Source organism: Mus caroli, chromosome 3, assembly GCF_900094665.2.
Source record: "Mus caroli chromosome 3, CAROLI_EIJ_v1.1, whole genome shotgun sequence".
Classification (NCBI taxonomy): Eukaryota; Metazoa; Chordata; class Mammalia; order Rodentia; family Muridae; genus Mus; species Mus caroli.
The window spans coordinates 128522609-128540616 of record NC_034572.1 but is presented as its reverse complement, the minus strand read 5'-3'; the positions used below and the strand labels follow the sequence as shown (position 1 = coordinate 128540616).

Genomic DNA, 18008 nt, shown 5'->3' with positions numbered 1-18008 from the left:
ATCTTCTTACTTGTGACCTTCTGGGCTCCCCTGACACTTGCTGATAACAGATGACCACAGACTTTCAGAGTGCTTCACCAAAGTCAGCTTTGTAACTCCACCTTTGTACCATTATGGGACAAAGGTTTGGGATGCTGCCATCGCCTAGAAAAGGGTGTCATTACACAGATGACATAATGCTAACCTGAGTATTTCTCAAATTCAGAAAGCCACCAGAGACTACTAGGTACAATGGCAATCCCAAGTGTGATCTACCCGACGACCCTGCTGCAACTGGGTTAATCTAGAGAAAAAGAAAATCCAAACAGTTCTCTGATGGGTGGAAAACAATATCCCAGAAGTCCTAAGGTTATTGAGTGAAAATCGCAGTGCCTGGGGTGGGTGACCTCCCTGTGAATTGCTGGCCAGAGAAGCCCTCCAGGTCCCACCAGTCATAAAGGCTACTGCTTTCCTTGTATGTCACAACGGATCTGTTAGTCACTGCATGTGCCTGCTGTGACTGCCGGACATGGGGAAACTAAGCTGAGACTGTACTGGAGAACTGGGAAGTCCCACCCTGCTGGCTGTATGGGTTGGTGGTGAGACACCAACGTTCTATGGATTCTGTGTGTCATGAAACTCAAGAAGAACGAAGACCAAAGTGTGGACACTTTGCCCCTTCTTAGAATTGGGAACAAAACACCCATGGAAGGTGTTACAGAGACGAAGTTTGGAGCTGTGACGAAAGGATGGACCATCTAGAGACTGCCATATCCGGGGATCCATCCCATAATCAGCTTCCAAACGCTGACACCATTGCATACACTAGCAAGATTTTGCTGAAAGGACACAGATAGAGCTGTCTCTTGNGNGACTATGCCGGGGCCTAGCAAACACAGANGTGGATGCTCACAGTCAGCTATTGGNTGGATCACAGGGCCCCCAATGGAGGAGCTAGAGAAAATACTCAAGGAGCTAAAGGGATCTGCAACCCTATAAGTAGAACAACATTATGAACTAACCAGTACCCCAGAGCTCTTGACTCTAGCTGCATATGTATCAAAAGATAGCCTAGTCGGCCATCAATGGAAAGAGAGGCCCATTGGACTNGCAAACTTTATATGCACCAGTACAGGGGAACGCCAGGGCCAAAAAGTGGGAGTGGGTGGGTAGGGGAGTGGGNGGNNNGNGGAGNGGGNGGGTAGGGGAGTGGGTGGAGGGTATGGGGGACTTTTGGGATAGCATTGGAAATGTAAATGAGGAAAATACCTAATTAAAAAAAAAAATATATATATATAAAAAGAATAACACCATAGCAGCAGGATGGACCTGCTTATGTACCAGTGGCTTGTCTACCATGCCTGACACTGTAAGCCAGAACCAACCTTGTGGCTGGGAAGTCACGGGTGTCATTTGTACTTAGTCTGCCATGGGCTCCCTGTATGGGCTGAGCAGACATGTGTGTTTTGTCTTCCCAGGAAAAGTTTTGTCACACAACAAGGCTTATCTTATGTGCTATGTTCCAGAATTTTTTAAGTCATATATAAAGTAACTTTAATGAAATGTATACATGTTATACCCATCTGGAAAGACTAAAAATTTCCTTCAAGACCTTTATTCTTCGCAATGTATAAAAATAAATAATTAACAGTTCAGCGTCTGGAACGTCACGGATGCAAGCAGAAGGAACTGCCACCAGCATCCTAAGTCACTGCAATCAATCCGTTTCTTGTTCCTCCATCTTCTAAAGTGGAAATCAGACTGAAACTAAGTTGGATTGCATCATCTTTGTCAGTGTGGACACACGAGGAAAGCCATCCAAGGGCGCTCTGCTCTGACTGACGGGGGCATCCATCTACTGCGCTTTGCACTGGGACACATCTTTTTCCAAGGAGGCGTGGCAGAGGTCTGTCTTAGGCTCCACATTCTCTACGTCATCTGTTTCTTTTGAGAAAGAAAATAGAAAGCAAATCAATCCTAACTCAAACACACACGGGAGCAAGGTCGTGAGGACGCAGCGAGTCCACTTCCCCATCAGAACTGGAGGCCCCACTCTGTCAGTGTTAGGAAAGGATACTGTGCATAAAGCTAAGGACTAGGTATACGTAGTCAGTTAACTTGAGGTTTAATGTGCATTGACTATGAACCTCATCTGATTTCCCTTTGTTGCATGTTGGAAGCACAGTGTGTTGGCCTCCTGGCAGGAGTGGCTCACACAGCATCAGCAGCTGCCTGGCACGCTGCCAAGGGAGAGGATGGGAGCGACACATTGGGGTTCTAACTAGCTGCGAAGCCTACGGACCAGTGACTGCATCTGCAATATAGCCACAGTGGCTAAAGTGTGGCACTTTTACCTTGGGGCTAATAGCAGGCCTTGACTCCAGTTAGACAGCTGTTAACATGAAATAGCTCATTCCTGAACTGGAAGCCTAAGTAGCTATTCACAGCTGGAGAGATCACAGACCCCAGGAGAACCGACTACCACCACTTTCTTAAACCAGTGATGCTAACTATTCTAAACACTCACTTTTGGCCCCATGGTAAGGGTAGGTCTCACTCCTCCTCAAAGAAAGTTTTCCCCCCAGCACGTTAGAGGACGCCATTATAGAATGTCACAGCTAGGCAAAATGCAGACAATGGACGGTGGGATACAGACTCAATTGATACATCTGGAGTGTAACTCCTACTCCCAAGGCCCAGGCAGAAGAGGGTTGGAAAGACTGTAAGAGCCAGAGGGCCAGGGAGTCTGCTGTGAGACGGTGGCTTCTAGCTATGATAGGAACACTATACCCATCAAATCTCAACATGGCTTCTTAAACAATCACAGTAATAGTAACTAGATGGGAGAAATCTCACAGCACCCCATTGAGGAGGGAAGGAGGCTACAAGCAATTAATACTGGCAGAGAGAGAGAGAGAGAGAGAGAGAGAGAGAGAGAGAGAGAGAGAGAGAGAGAGAGAGAGTGTGTGTGTGAGTGAGTGTGTGTGTGTGAGTGAGTGAGTGAGTGTATGAGGATGAATCTTCCTTCTACAGGGCTGAGCTTCCTGACTAAAGCGCCATGTGGTCAGCCTGGAAGCGCACATGCAGGCAACAGTGAAAGAGCTGGCTTTCTCTTCATATGTACTGCTAGCAGCAAGGGTTAAAGAGGAGGAGGTGGGCCATACATAGGCTTTGTTTGCCAGGTGTGTGCCTGCATGTATGCATGTGCACCACTCACACAGGGTGCCCTCAGGAGCCAGAAGACCCTCTGGAATCACAGTTACACAGCAGTGAGCTGCCATGTGGGGCTAGGGATGTAACCCTGGCCGTCATTGCCATCTTTGTTTTTCTGAGACAGGGTTTCTCTGTGTAGCCCTGGCTGTCATGGAACTCACTCTGTAGACCAAGCTGGCCTCGAATCCGCCTGCCCCTGCCTCCCGAGTGCTGGGATTAAAGGCGTGTGCCACCACGCCCGGCCAACCCTGGTCTTCTTGCAAGAGTAGCAAGTGCTTGCTGCCTCTCAAGTTTTGAACTAGTTTTTAAAAATACTACATTGTTTGGTAATCAACTGTAGAATGGGAGTAGTATATGGTTGCAGTCCTGGGGTAGAGCTTGCATCCAACGAACTCTGATTCACTTAGTAACCCATAATATACCACTAGTGACGCTGGCAATCTGAACAAGCTAATGTTGTAAGTAAATAGGGGAAATGTAACTATAGTTTGTATGCACAGGAAAAAATAGTGCATAGGACTTTATGCCCTCCAGGATTTTTAGTTCCCTGGAGGTCTGGGAATGACTCTCTCACAGATAAAGGAAGGACTTCAAAAATATGTCACAGGACATATAGTTGTCTTTGAGAAGCTTTGAGCTGAGCGCAGACTTGAGTGGGTGAAGAGTCAGGTGTGTGCTTCTGTAAGTGTGTAAATGACTTCCTCCCCTGACAGCAGGTGGAGGACTGAGATACCTGCAGAGGCTGGGCAACACAATGAAATGGAATCGGGTGCACATCATGTAACTGTGAAGTAACCGCACCGCGACAACAGGACCGTGAGTTCTCACAGCTGAGCAGATGAAGCAAACACACAGCATTCATCTCTTATTCCCAGTGACACCCACAACCTGAGCAGCTACCTACCTGGGCACAGCCCTAAACTGGAGTTGTCAAAATAGCGGACCGGGTGAGGTGCTGGAAGAGACTTTGACCGGTTATCAAAAAACCATGATTTTGGGGAATCTTTTGGCACAGGATCCTGGAGATTTCGTGCCCTGCACTGAGAAGTTGTGTTCTGTCTCCTTTTAGAATCTGTCCCAGGAGACTTCGGAGACTTCTCACAAGTTGTTTCTCTGTAACTGTCTCTTTTAAGAGTTCTTTCCTCCCAGGTTTTAACCTCATTGGAGAGTTGAGAGTTATCACTTGAATGGAAGCAGAAAGAGAGTTAGATCAGACAACTCAATTCTTCAATGTGGGCATGGAGAAAAATTTAAAAAGAACCCTAGCCTGCTGAAATACTTAACATGAAATTTACCATTTTATTACATTTGTATTTTAATTTCACCGTTAACCCTTCTGTTTGGACCACTTGCATGGTTCAGAAGAGGAGCTACATCAATTGAATTAAACTAAAAATTTTTGATTATGGAGTTTTGAAAACATTCAAAGTTAGACATCATATTTAATGAATCCACGACACCCAGAGCAGTTTATGCACTACTGTAATAATTGGATAAATCAGATTTATAGAATGTTTATTAAACCTTTACAGAAGTATATTTTCGCCTTTCCTAATTTCTCTTCACATTTTTTTGGTCGCTGTTTCGCCACCTCTCTGAATCTCTCTAGACATGATCAGATTCCTCTTTAAAATGTAACTTCTTAGGACACCCATACTATGTTTTGGTGGGCCAGGGTCTCAACAGAGCTCTGACAGCCTCAGCCTCTCGACTTTCCTCTTTGCTCCCGAGTCTGCGCCTACAGCTCTCCCCTCCACTGTCTGGCCTTTGCTTTTGCTTATGTTGCTCTATGGGAACGGTTACTCGGGGGTGTGGACTCAGTTACTTATCTCTGCAGTGCTGGGGGGGATGGATCCAGGGCCTAGTCCACACTAGGTCCGCACTGCCATGGAGCTATCCTGCGAGCTCTTTACCCTCGATGAGTAATTTTTTCCCACCGTTCTGTTCACATAGTGTTTGGTACAAAAGCTGTACACTTCCGTGGTGGGAGGGGCCAAATGATGGTGCTCTAAGCCGTCTGTCTGTCAACAGGTCCAGTGGGACTCGGGGTCGGGGGCAGCTTCTCTGCCTCTCTATAGGCCTGGGGCAGCTCTCTGCCCAGCGTTCATTCCCTAGTACTTGGCCTGGTTAAAGACAGTTCAGAGCAGCTGGGAGATGGTCCAGTTTGATCCCTAGAACCCACGTAAACACAACGCTACGGGTGCACAGTCCATGCCTGTCCCTCAGGGCTGCGGAGCTGGGGGCAGGAGTCTCCCTGGAGTTTGCTGGCTCCCCAGGTCTGCTGATCCAGAGAGCTGCAGGCTCAGTCCCTCAGTCAGTCTCAAAACAAGCTGGGAAAGTGAGCAGACCTCGCCCCCCACGCACAAGTTTGCAGCTAATGACTGACTGCAAATGTGAAACGGAGCACCAAATCCCCACGTCTTCTAATATAAACAAGCACACACTTCATACTCGTTACAAATCTCCTTTCCCAAAGTTAGTAAAAGGGTGACAACTGCAGAAAATATATACAAATCACTACAACATATGAAGTACCATAAACACAGGATCCATCATGCAGTCAGAACTTTCCTTTTTCGTCTGCTCAGGTTTTTTTTTTGAGACAAGTTCTCTCTATTAGGTATCTCTGGCTGTCCATGAACTGAGAGATCTGCCTGCCTCTGCCTCTGCCTCTGCCTCTGGAGTGCTGGGGTTAACGGGGTGACCCAGCACACCTGGGTTTAGAACTTACCTTAATAGTTGATTATTTTGCTTTCTTAGCTGCTCATTTTGCTGCTTTAACTTAGAAATCTCACTTCCCATCCTTTTATATTCACTTTTCAAAATAAGAGCTTTTGTGCTTTGTACAATTCCACTGCCACCTCCACAGGTTAGAGGTTTACTCAGAAGCGGAGAGTCTTGTTCTGATATCACTGTAGGAGGCAAACATACATACAGGTTGATATGATTTCTTTTGTAAATAAAACAGAATCGACAGGGTGTCTTCTGTGTTGCCCAGGCTGACTCTGATCTGGTACTGATCCCCTGCAGAGGCCTCTGGAGTGTGGATACAGGCATATGTCACCATGTCCAGTCAGGCAGATAACCTTAAATAGCTCGTGTTCAAAATAATAGAAATATTAAAAATTGTAAGAGGCCTCTATGAAACCCATTTCCTGAACATCTCCTGTGATTCCCCCCCCTCATTTCCTCCATTTATTATTATTATTATTATTTAGCCGTTTATAATCAGAGCCATTATGTGTTGATCTATGCTCTGATCACCGTGGGGCTTGTCAGCTGCTACCTTACTGCAGGTTACACAGAGACTGCCCCCAAGTCACTTGGTACCCTGAGATTGCCCAACAGCTACATGCTAACTAAACATACCTCCAAATGACATTAAAACATGATCGCACTGTGCATAAAACTGTGAAAATGGAACTGTCATTTATTTCAATTACCCATTAGGTCACTAGCAGGTCATTAGAGACAGAACATATGTAAGGAGATTAGTGATATGCAATTTTAGCATTCAGGTACAATACAGGCCAGGCATCTCTGAAAACCACAACTGTTCTCATACCCCAGTGGATGAGAGATGAACATCTCATTAAATACAGAAAAGGGCCTTGACAAAACCCAACCTTTATTCATGATAAAGACGTGAACAGGAGGGATATATCCTAGTATAAAAGTCTACAGCAAGCCCTCATCATAGTCGTGATAAATAGAGAAAACCCTGGGTACTATTACTGAGATCAGGAACAAGACAAGAATGTTCATCCTCTCCCCTCCAGTTTAATATAGTGGTCCAAGTCTTACTAAGAAAATAAGACAACTGAAGGAGATCAAGGGGATATGAATAGGCAAGGAAAAAGTGAAAGCATCCTTATTTGCGGATGACATGATTTTATACATAAAAGACTTTAATATTCACTAGAAAACGCCTATAGATGATGATCACTTTCAGCAAAGTAGTAGGATACAAAAGTCAGCATTCAAAAGTCAGTAGGCTTCCTAAAAACAAATATCTTGGACTAACTCTAAGCAAGCAAATAAAAGACTTGTACAATAACATTTTAAGATATTAAAGAAATTGAAGATGACATCAGAAGATGGAAAAATCTCCCATGTTCATGGATTGGTAGGATTAATATTTTGAAAAAGGCCATCCTACCAAAAGCAATCTCCATCAAAATTCCAACACAATTCTTCACTGAAATTGAAAAAAAAGTCTTAAATGTATATGGAAACACACACACACACACACACACACACACACACACACACACAATGTACCTAAAACAATCATGAATAATAAAAGAACTGGAGTTATTACCATCCCAAATTAAAAATTATAGCATAGAGCTATATATAGTAATAAAAATGGTATGGTATCGGAATAAAATCAGACACGATGAATTGAACTGAAGACCCAGATGTAAGTCCCCAAACCTATGGACACCTGATACTTGATAAACAAAACTACATACTGGAAAAAGAGAACCTCTTCAACAAATGGTTCTGGCCAAACTGAGGGGCTCCATGTAGAAGAGTAAAAACAGATCTCTCCCTGTCACCCTGCACAAAGCAAACTCAGATGGATCAAGGACCTCCCCGAAGGCCAGACACCCTGAATGTGATCTAAGAGAAAGGAGGGAATAGGCTGGCATCCAAAAAGACCTTCTGGAGAGGACCCCGATAGCAAAGGTATGAAGACCAACAATAACTGGGACCTTAGCAAGCGAAAAGTCTTTGCTAAAAACAGCAAAGAACACCATCAACTTATAACTGGAAAAAAATATAATTATACCAACTATACATCTGATGGACAGTATCTAGAATATAAAAGACCCCCCCCCCAAAAAAAAACACCCAACTGATCAAGAAAATAAATAACTTAAAAATGTGATACAGGGGACTAGAGAGATAGCTCAGCAGTTAAGAGCACTGGCTGCTCTTCCAGAGGACCTGGGTTCAATTCCCACACCCATAGGGCAGATCACAACTGCCCGTGTCTCCAGTTCCTGGGGAGCCGATACCCTCATACTAGAATACATACAGGCAAAACACAAATGCACATTTAAAATGAAGGAGGAGTGGAAGTCACACACTAAACAGAGGTCTCAGAAGTGTGAAACCCTAGAGACCAAGAAACACTTAAAGCAGTGGCGCTCAGCCTTCTTAACGCCGCCGCCCTTTAATACAGTTCCTCATGTGGTGAGAACCATAAAATGATTTCGTTGCTACCTCATAGCTGTTATTTTGCTACTGTTATGACTCATAATTAAAGTATCTGATATGCAGACTATCTGATGTGACCCTTGTTGGGTCATGACCCATAGGGTGAGAATTACTGACTTAAAAGAAATATTCAAATTCTTAGCTATCAGAGAAATGCAAATTGAAACTTTGATATTCCGCACTACGCCAGTCAGACCTTTCTTCTTCCTATTGGGCTGCTTCATCCAGCCTTGTTATGAGGAATTGTGCCTAGTCTTATTGTATCTTGTTATGGTTGATAGCCCTGGGAAGCTTGTATTTTCCTGAAGGAAAATGGAGGAGAAGATCTGGGGGAGAGGGGTTGTTGTTGGTGGGGTGAACTAGGAGTGGAGGGAGGGGAAACTGCAGTTGGTATGCACCATCACCACCACCATCACCACCACCATCACCACCACCATCACCACCACCATCACCACCATCAGCACCATCACCACCACCATCAGCACCATCACCAGCATCAGCATCATTTGTCTGTACTCTTCCACTTACTTGAGGTATCCTGGGCCTGTTGATGTCCTCTAAGATTTTCTCTCAGTAGCCTTATCATTTCTTCTTGATGTTCAACAGTGGCTTTTAGAGAGAGAATTCTAACAAGAATAAAATAATAAAAATGTGTAACTATTCAAGTGATTTTACATGGGAGAGTAACTAGAAATGTTGCAGAACTTTCTAACTGGATGTCAGTCACACTGACATAACAGCCATATTCGGTTCAGCTGTAGGAACAGCCCAGCTTTATTACTGAGAGACTAATTCATTTAAAACTTGTGGAAACATAATAGGCTATGTTATTATAGCTGAACAAAATTATTTTTGGAGACACTATAAACTATTACCACAGGGCAATATAAACAAAAAACCCACCAGAGAATGAAAAGAAACAAAACAAAAACAAAGAAAACCAAACCAAACCCTTAATTTCCATAATGTCAGGCCAGCAAATCCTTACTGCAGCGCTGATTTATGGCAGAGTCAAAGCTCAGACTTGACACTGCTTACCAGGCGGAAGAGATACTTTATGAATTGTCAGTCGGCAATGCAAGCATTAATTAGCTCCCTCAGAAATTATACTGTTCTTAAAAGCTATGAAAGTGGTGCCAATGGTTGTGACATGCCTGTAGTCCCTCTATGGAGGCAGATCTCTGAACCTGAGGTCAACCTGGTCTACAAAGCACTCTTCAGGACAGCTAGGGCTACCCAGAGAAACCCTGTCTCAAAACCCAGCAACTATGAAAACAAGTGCTGACTGACTTCACAGGGGACACTGCCTGCTTGCATTTCTATTTCCCAGGCAGAGTTAACTGACATTCCTGAGGAGGAAGAACTTCTACAGAGCTGGGCTACATCCTGGGACCGTCTCTTCTTACACTAGGCCTACTTTTGTTTAAATGCCAGGACTGGATGAGACTAACATCTGTTTACGGTGATGGGCAGACTTGGAATTCAGTCCTTCTGACTGTCCAATGGTCGTCTCACTGTGCTCCACACAGACACAACTTTTGGTGTACTCTAATGTGTAACAGCACACACAGGTAAGTGATAAGAAGTGGATATGCTGAGGGATCCCAAGTACCCAAAGAAAATAATCGCTACACAAAACCCAACCGGAGGGGAAGGGAACCAGCATAACCAAGCAGTCTTCACCCCACGCCCACGTTCACGCACAGCAAAGCAAAGGCTCTCAGCAGTCACTCTGAAGGTCACAGTCCACTTTTAAGTTGTCTTCATGTGTCACTGAGGAAGAAGCAGTCAAAGGCACCCTGCAAATGCTGAGAGTCAGGCTCAACGTTCTCACTGCTGGGGATGGAGCAGGGCCTGGTCCATGCTAGGCTCGCAGCCTGCCAGAAGCTTTGCCATAGCTGCGGCTGGGCTGACTTTTTAATGTTGCATATGGAATCTCAATTTAATGAGCTTAAAACCTGTGGGTGCTTACATATTTTTTAAAAATTAAATATTTTAATAAATTACTTTCTGAAAGATAAACTACTTCAGAGATGTCTGTGTAGTCTGTAGAGGAATGTTCTGTGACTGAAGCCATGCTAAGAGAATAGAGGAATGTTGTGTGACTGAAGCCATGCTAAGAGAATAGAGGAATGTTCTGTGACTGAAGCCATGCTAAGAGAATAGAGGAATGTTGTGTGACTGAAGCCATGCTAAGAGAATAGAGGAATGTTGTGTGACTGAAGCCATGCTAAGAGAGCGAGGACAGGCGTACTTCTTATCGAATTCCTTGGCGGTCGCCTTCTTCTCTAGGTCACTCTTCACCAGCTGCATTTTGAGATCCTCAATTTCATCTTTATAGGGCACAGCTCCTAAAGCAATTTTGTTCTTTCATAGAAAAAAAAGGAAAGGAAAAACAGTGATTAGTTTCAATTTTGCCAATTGTTTGGTCGCCACACCGTAGCAGGAGTGTCGGAAACCTGCTTACAACTCCCGAGGCGTGAAAGCTAAGAAAGGCACTAACTTTAATTGAGTAATATCCCAATACTTGATATGAAGTATATCTAAAGCTATAAACTAATATTTTTCTTTAAGAAAACACTCTTCTCAATGAAAAATGTGATGCGCTTTACCAAATGAAACAGAAAGGCTGAAAGAAATCAAATGAGGGCTTGCACAAGGCTCAGTGGTTCTGAGCAAGCACTGGCTGCTCTTATGGCCTCCATGGCTTTAACTTCCAGCACCCACATGACTACCCACAACTGTCGATAACTCCAGCACTGGACAAGCACATGACTCCTGACCCCCATCCAACCTCCCATCTGCTGGGATTCCAGGCCTACTTTGAGCTTCCAGCATGGCAGGCAAGCACACATCCCAACTGTGCTACGTCCTTAGCGCTATCATTACATAACAATGCAGGAATAGTGCACAGTCCACTCAAAACAAGATACGAGGATGCACTCTGGATGTATCTTGTTTTGAGTGGAGTTCCTTCTAATCTTCCCATTTCATATCAGATTGCTTAATATCCTTCCTATGATATTCTAGAAGTTCTTTTTGTGTATTGTATTTAAGGGTCTTATCAGATAAAGATATTTTATATATTTTCTCCCTGTCTGTTTACATTATTCTTCTGGCCAGGGTCTCTGGAGAGCAGAACTGAGCAGTAGGAGTCTATGTCTGTTTAATCCTGTGGCTGCACTTTTGGTTTGTCTGTAAAAAGCCATTGCCTACCTAATGGGACACACGCTTCTCCTGTGTTGTCTTCTTCGTTCTGGTTTACATTTATGTTTATCTTAAGAGATGTATCTTGTCTCTTACTAAGTGGGTCAGACAGGTCCTAGGCTGGAGAAACCGTGCCACCCTCCACCTCAGCCTCCTGAACAACACATGGGCCTTGTTACTCCCATCATGAATGCTGGTGCGTGTCCAGGTGGCTGGCCTCAATATTTAATGACTTCTCTTTTCCCCAGTGAGGTACCTTTGTCCTTTTAAAAAGATCCCAGGGCTGCCTTTGAGTGCCTGTCTCTAGGCTCTCAGTTCTCCCTCTGATCTGTTTGTCTACATACTGTTTTAAAAGTTCAAATAAACCAACAAGAAAATTTCAACATAGGCTGACAGTGTAGAACTTATGCAGGTATTCTTTGTCTATGATACAAAGAAAGAACTCACATAAAACACTGTCCTAGTAATTCTCGGGGGACTCAGAACTAGAAAAGCTGATCTAGAAATGAGTGACAGGAAGAACTGGGCACAGGCACCATGTCACCTGTCACCATGTCACCTGTCACCATGTCACCTGTGCTCAAAGGGACACTTGGAAAACAAAAACAAAAACCAAAACCCCAAAAACCTGCTAGGTGCCAGGTGTTCTTACTAATGAATCAGAAAGACTGAACTAGAAAGTCCTGGTTAAGATGACTTGCTTCCCCCTGCCGACTAAGTGGATTCTGTTAACTGCTCTTATACTAGAAACACAGTCTCCTGTGCTTTTGATATGCATCATACTGGACTTAGAAGTTCACTATGGACGGGGCTGGGAGATGGCTCACCAAGTAAGACACATCTGCTCTTAGAGAACACCTGAGTTTGCTTCCCAGCTCACATCAGGGAGAGCAAGTTCACTGCCATCTGACATGAACAATTTGTAATATTACAAGAAGAAATTTACCAAGATTTTGTCCAAATTACATTTCATTTTTAGTTAAAAATGCTCTATTAGACATTGTATTCAGAGGACAAAATTAATATCCTTGGGAGTAAATTCTAAAATAAGTATTTTTAGATACTACAAGTTTAAAAATAGGATTCACAGTAACAATTTTAAAAAGTCAAACTATGGAGAGTTTATGCACCTCTTCAGAATAGCAAGCAATACCATACACATCCCTGATGCCCATGGCTGGAAGTCCAAACTGACATGTGTTGCTTATTCTATTTTGAAATTCTTTTTTCTGGTACAATAAAATTAACCACTTTGCTGGGTGATGGTAACTCAGAGGCGGGTCTCTGAGTTCAAGGCCAGGTCTGTAGGGAAAGTTCCAGAACAGCCAAGGCCACATAGAAAAATCCTGTTTCTGTTGAGGCCTACCCTGCCAGCAAAGCTGTAGCATTTTGTTCCATGCCTGTTGGCTGTTTCATATTGTTGCTGTAACATGCCTGCTAGTCATTGACACAGAAAAATCACTTGACTCAGAGCAGGGTCATTGATGCCCACATACCCTGTTATGTTCTGTATGAAAGAGATTTGTTAATCTTAAGAAATTCCACAACTATAAGTCTCAGGTAGGACCCATCAAATTAAAGGTCAATATGAACTGTTGTGTCTGTAACTGCTGGAGTCAGGGCTGACCCAACTCAGCACACACATGGACGACAGCGCACTCACCCTTAGTGAGGGTTTGGCTGCATTCGCTCTCACCACCAGGAAGTTTCCTACCTTTGAGGTCAGTGGTTCAGCTCCTGATGCAGCCTGAGGACCCTCACTGTCCCGTGTGGAAGGCTGCACGGTAGGATGGAGATGCACAACAGACTGGGAGGCAGTCAGTGTCTGGTAGACTTCAGACAGTTGCTCAGTTGTTTCTTTCAGTGACTTCAGGTAGTGTTCCAATTCTTTGGATCTGGTAGCACTTCTTTCCTCAAACTCCGTTGATTCATTTATCATGGCCTAAAAACAGTGAGAGACCACTACAGCTTTAAAATAATTGATGTTTTAAAATTACATTATGAATTCTAAGAGTGTGCATGCTGAAATTTATTGTTTAGAACATCTTAAAACAGTGCTCAAGACACTGAACGCACATTTCTCTTTCAACATGTTAAATGTTAAGACTGCCATGAATAAAAGAAGGATGGGAATCTATACTGACCTGCAAGATTATTTCACTTCGCTACGGTTACAGGAATACAGGGAAAGGACTGAAGAACTGAGTAGGCTAAAGTCATCAAGAGGTGAGCACACACAGTAAACCTAACAACTCTCTATGTCCCCATTCCATTCCAAACCTCAGCTCACAGAGAAAGTAATTTCCTGAGTCTAAACCCTTTTTATAGGTTTGGGTATTTTGCCTGCATCTCTGTCTGTGCAATATATTTGTGTCTGGTGCCTTTGGAGGCCACAAAAGGCTGTAAGATCTCCTGGAACTGGAGTTACACACAGCTGTGAGGCACCATGTGGGCGCTGGGACTTGAACCCAGGTCCTCTGGAGGAGTAGGTAGTGCTCTAAAGGTGCGCCATTTCTCTTGCTCCAATTTACTGAAGTTTGCTAACTAGTCTATAAATCTATTCCTGTGTAGATAATAACAGTCAAAGTCATTGTTCTCTTTTACGCTGAAGGCTGGCTTATGTCACTTGTGTGATGGGCTGACATCATAATAGTTTAGGAAGCTGACAGGATCAACACCAAGAATGAGCTAGAAATTCTCCGACTGTCAGGTGTGGAATTTTCTGGTGCAGGATCTTGGTAATAGGAAAGATTATCTGTAGGGAGGGATTATATGAGAATTTTCTGTACTATTGGGCTAATTTTTCCACAAACCTAACCAAAAAATTACTGACACATGCATGCTAAAAACAAAGTAACAGTAGGCACATTTGGTGTATAGTGTAGGATTAGAGCGTGTGACAGGGAAGCTACTGACACACAGGTCCCCTGAAGCCAGGACCCTGGAACAGATGTAAGCCCCAGCTTCTCTGAGGCCAGGGGGCAATGGCAGTCCTCACAGACAGAGGAGAACAGGGAGACGACAATGAGCAGCCGCAAAACCACCCAAGTGGGAATTCGGTGTTCCCTCAGCAAACAGCCTGCTGCCCTCCCAAGTACAAACTGGGTTAATCATCTTGAAGAAGCATGATACAATGAAAGAATAAAGTTTGGACAACCAAAACTTTTCAGAGAGCACCTACACACAAACTACAGAAATATATATAAGCTAGTCTAACCCCTTAGGAACGAGTAGAAAAATCAAAGCCTCAAAGAGCAGGACTGGACTGCCGTACTCACAGTGATTCTGCTGTGATAGAAGTTATTCACGAGCCCAATGGTTTTGTTTTCCTTCTGGATGGTGCTCTTAAGATTTTCTGTATCAAAAAGAGTATTTAGCCATTTTCCCAAAAACTCAGTTATTTCTTTCCTATTACTTAATACTTGTTGGACTTCAGTTTTTATGGTGAGGAAGTCATTTTCTGAAAAATCTTTGAGCATTTCCTGTGTGAAAAATAGGCACCAAATTATATAAGCACTAGGAAAAACTTTACCCAGATACATATAAACTATAAAAACATTCTAAGGGGGAGAAATACCTACTGGACTCTACCTATTAAGATACTAAAGAAAATGAATTCTAATTTAAAACTTGATTCCAATTGCTTGCCTAAGAGAACACTGGCGATATACTCTACATGACAGGGATTCCACTTAACAGGCACTGGTCACTGTTTTGCTGTGGCCTTGGCAGGCAGGCCTGACATGCAGGTTGGGAACTGCACGCCCACTTTACATTGATGCGAGAGCCACAAAGTCCTTGTGGAGCTGATGCAGGGCAAGAAGTCTGACTCCCATTTCCATCATGAGTGTAAGGCCACACCAGGAAACCTAACATTGTATAAATTCTCACTGGCTGATGGTAACTCTGTCTTCTAAGTCTATGCAGGTCTGACAGTGTCCAAGCCATCTCTTGGCCACCTGTCACTCTGCAAGTCACTAATGATTTCTGATGAATGAAAAAGACTTTAAACACATACAAAGGCTGTTGATGAAAGGCTTAAAACCTTATTAAATGCATTAAAAATAAAGCATACCTCAATATGGAGGTCCATCTCCTGGCTCAGTTTGATCTGTAAGTCTCTGGCTGGAATACGGTAAGTCTGTGAAAGGCTCTGGATTTGAATCTGCAGTTCATTCTGCTTTTCCACTTCCTGAATAAAAGCCAGTTCCCGCTTATTGATGGACTCATGCTGCTCTTCCTTTATCCTCGCAATGGAGCTTAACACGTACTTGAGGAAAAAGAGAAATCAAGTGAGCATTGTATTTAGGAGCTAGCTCGGTGTCTGAGATGGTGAGGTCTTGCTGACTTACAGCATGACAGATGGTAAAGGAGGACGCTCCCTGGGAAGTAACCCCACCAGATGCTGCTTTCCCAAGTGACTTCCTACTGGATAGAGCTCGTATCTGGTGGTTTGCAAATGAAACACGGTCCTTTCTGTAAGTTCCCTTTTCTATTATCTCAGATTTTTAATTATGTGTGAGGGTGTTTTGCTTATATGCGTATTTGCATTCCACATGTGTGTATAGTGTCCATGGGGGGACAGAAGAGAGCATTGGATCTCATAGAACTGGAGTTCCAGATGCCTATGAGTCACAGTATCATGCTGAGCGCGAACCTCAAGTCTCCTAGAAGAGCAGCCAGGAATCTCAGCCACTGAGCCATCTTTGTAGCCTTATTATATAAATTTTGGTTAAACTGCCAATCCTACCATCACACATTTGAGATTAGTAAAAATGCTATCCTATTTCATTTTATATAAAGCTATGTGCGGGTGTCATCTGAGTTCAGGGGTCCATAGGCTGAGGAAAGCAGCAGAAGCCGAGAGCTGCAGCTACAGGTGGTAAGCTGCCTTGACCAGGGTGTTAGGAGCTGACCTGGGCTCTCTGTACAAACAGTAAATACTCTTAGTTGCTCAGCCACCTCTCCAACCCATTTTAGATTTTCAAAATATTCTAACATTCTTGTTTGACTGGCCCCCAAATGTCACATGCTTCAGGATTTCCTTGTCAAGCATAGTTAGCGGTCTGGTTTGAAGGTAATGATAATTTTAATGTTATCATGTTCCCTTGTCCTCATAAATTTTGCGTATCTGACTGTCAGGATCTATTAGAGGATTATCAGAACATTGGGGACAATTTTCCAAGTTATAGAACCAACCCTCAACTTTGTGATTTGACCTTTTCTCTAAGTACCAAGTAAACTGCTTTGACTATGGCCACTGATGAGTCCATTTTCGTCACCAAAGTGAGGGCTACCTCCATCTCATATTCCAGCTGAGGTGTGTGCCACTCCAGGCTACACCATCCTTTGTGTGTGTGTTTGTGTCTGTGTTAAGGACTGAGGCTGATGTTGGGTCTCTTCCTCAGACACTTTCCACCCTATTTGTTGAGGCAGATTTCTCACTGTGCTCTGAGCTCATCAATTCAGTTGGTTAGGAGGTCCCAGATCCCCCTGTCACCTTCTCTGCAGCTCTGAAATCACAGGTGTGCCCTGTCAAACTGGCTTTTAACCTGAGTGCTGGGGATCCAAACTCAGGTCCGAAGGCTTGTACTGACTGGATCATTTCCAGGCCCCTGACCTCATTGCAAGGGGTTTCCAAAAGCAGCCCTCGTGTTTGCTCTTCTCTGCCTGTCCTGGACACGTCCGAGTTTCCTCTTACCCTAGTGTTCCCATTCCTCTAGAGGCTTTCTGAATGACTCTACACATGCTGCACTGTCTGACACCTGCATGCTTGCCTTTTCTGACAAACTTCAGGCCCAGCTAGAGGCTTTCTTTGTCTTTCTTCTGGAGTGGCACAACATGAAAACTCCAACTTCAATGCACCTCAATCTAAACTGATGTCTGCCCATTCGTCACCTGCCTGGTCACTCTCTCTAAGAAGAGTCACCACAAACCTGGCCACACGTCTCAGGACTTCACCCATAGTTCTTTCTTCCCTCCACTGTCTACCATTTGGTCCTACTTTCTCAGCTGCTGGGATCTCTTCCAGTCTGTGTCATACAGTATCTCACTGGACCACTTTATTGTTTGTTTTTTTTCCTGTCAATCCCTCAAAGTTGTTTTATTAAGATGGTAACCCAACTTGGTTCCTGCAACAACTTAAACAAACACCCACTGGCTCTGTATAATCTCCACAGTGAACGTCAAGCCTTACTGCTGAGCCTGGCTTCCAGTCTCAGCTTACATGCCCTAGAAAATGACAAGGTTTCCAAGGAGCACTTGCAGGGTTCCAGAGCAGAAATCAGCCGCTGGAGGAGGAGAAGATGGCCAGTCAGGCTGCAGGGATGCAGGGACGCAGTTTCCTGAGTCACCGCCCCTTTGGGATGAGCTTTTGGCCAATA

The 18008-nt window shown here is 43.9% G+C and overlaps 1 protein-coding gene across 2 annotated transcripts in view; it reads right to left on the bottom strand.

Annotated features, from left to right (window-relative positions):
* Positions 1 to 1607: 1607 nt before the first annotated feature.
* Positions 1608 to 18008, bottom strand: part of Cenpe (centromere protein E) — a 62438-nt gene continuing 46037 nt past the window's right edge. For both annotated transcript variants that reach the window (XM_021158316.1, XM_029475594.1), the window contains exons 39-46: positions 15701 to 15895; positions 14904 to 15107; positions 13340 to 13567; positions 10673 to 10785; positions 8947 to 9044; positions 5924 to 6104; positions 4097 to 4374; positions 1608 to 1923 (exon numbers count right to left, since the gene is read on the bottom strand). In XM_021158316.1, the coding sequence (XP_021013975.1) occupies positions 1835 to 1923; positions 4097 to 4374; positions 5924 to 6104; positions 8947 to 9044; positions 10673 to 10785; positions 13340 to 13567; positions 14904 to 15107; positions 15701 to 15895 (1386 nt within the window). In that variant the 3' untranslated portion in view covers positions 1608 to 1834. The remainder of the gene's footprint in view (positions 1924 to 4096; positions 4375 to 5923; positions 6105 to 8946; positions 9045 to 10672; positions 10786 to 13339; positions 13568 to 14903; positions 15108 to 15700; positions 15896 to 18008) is intronic.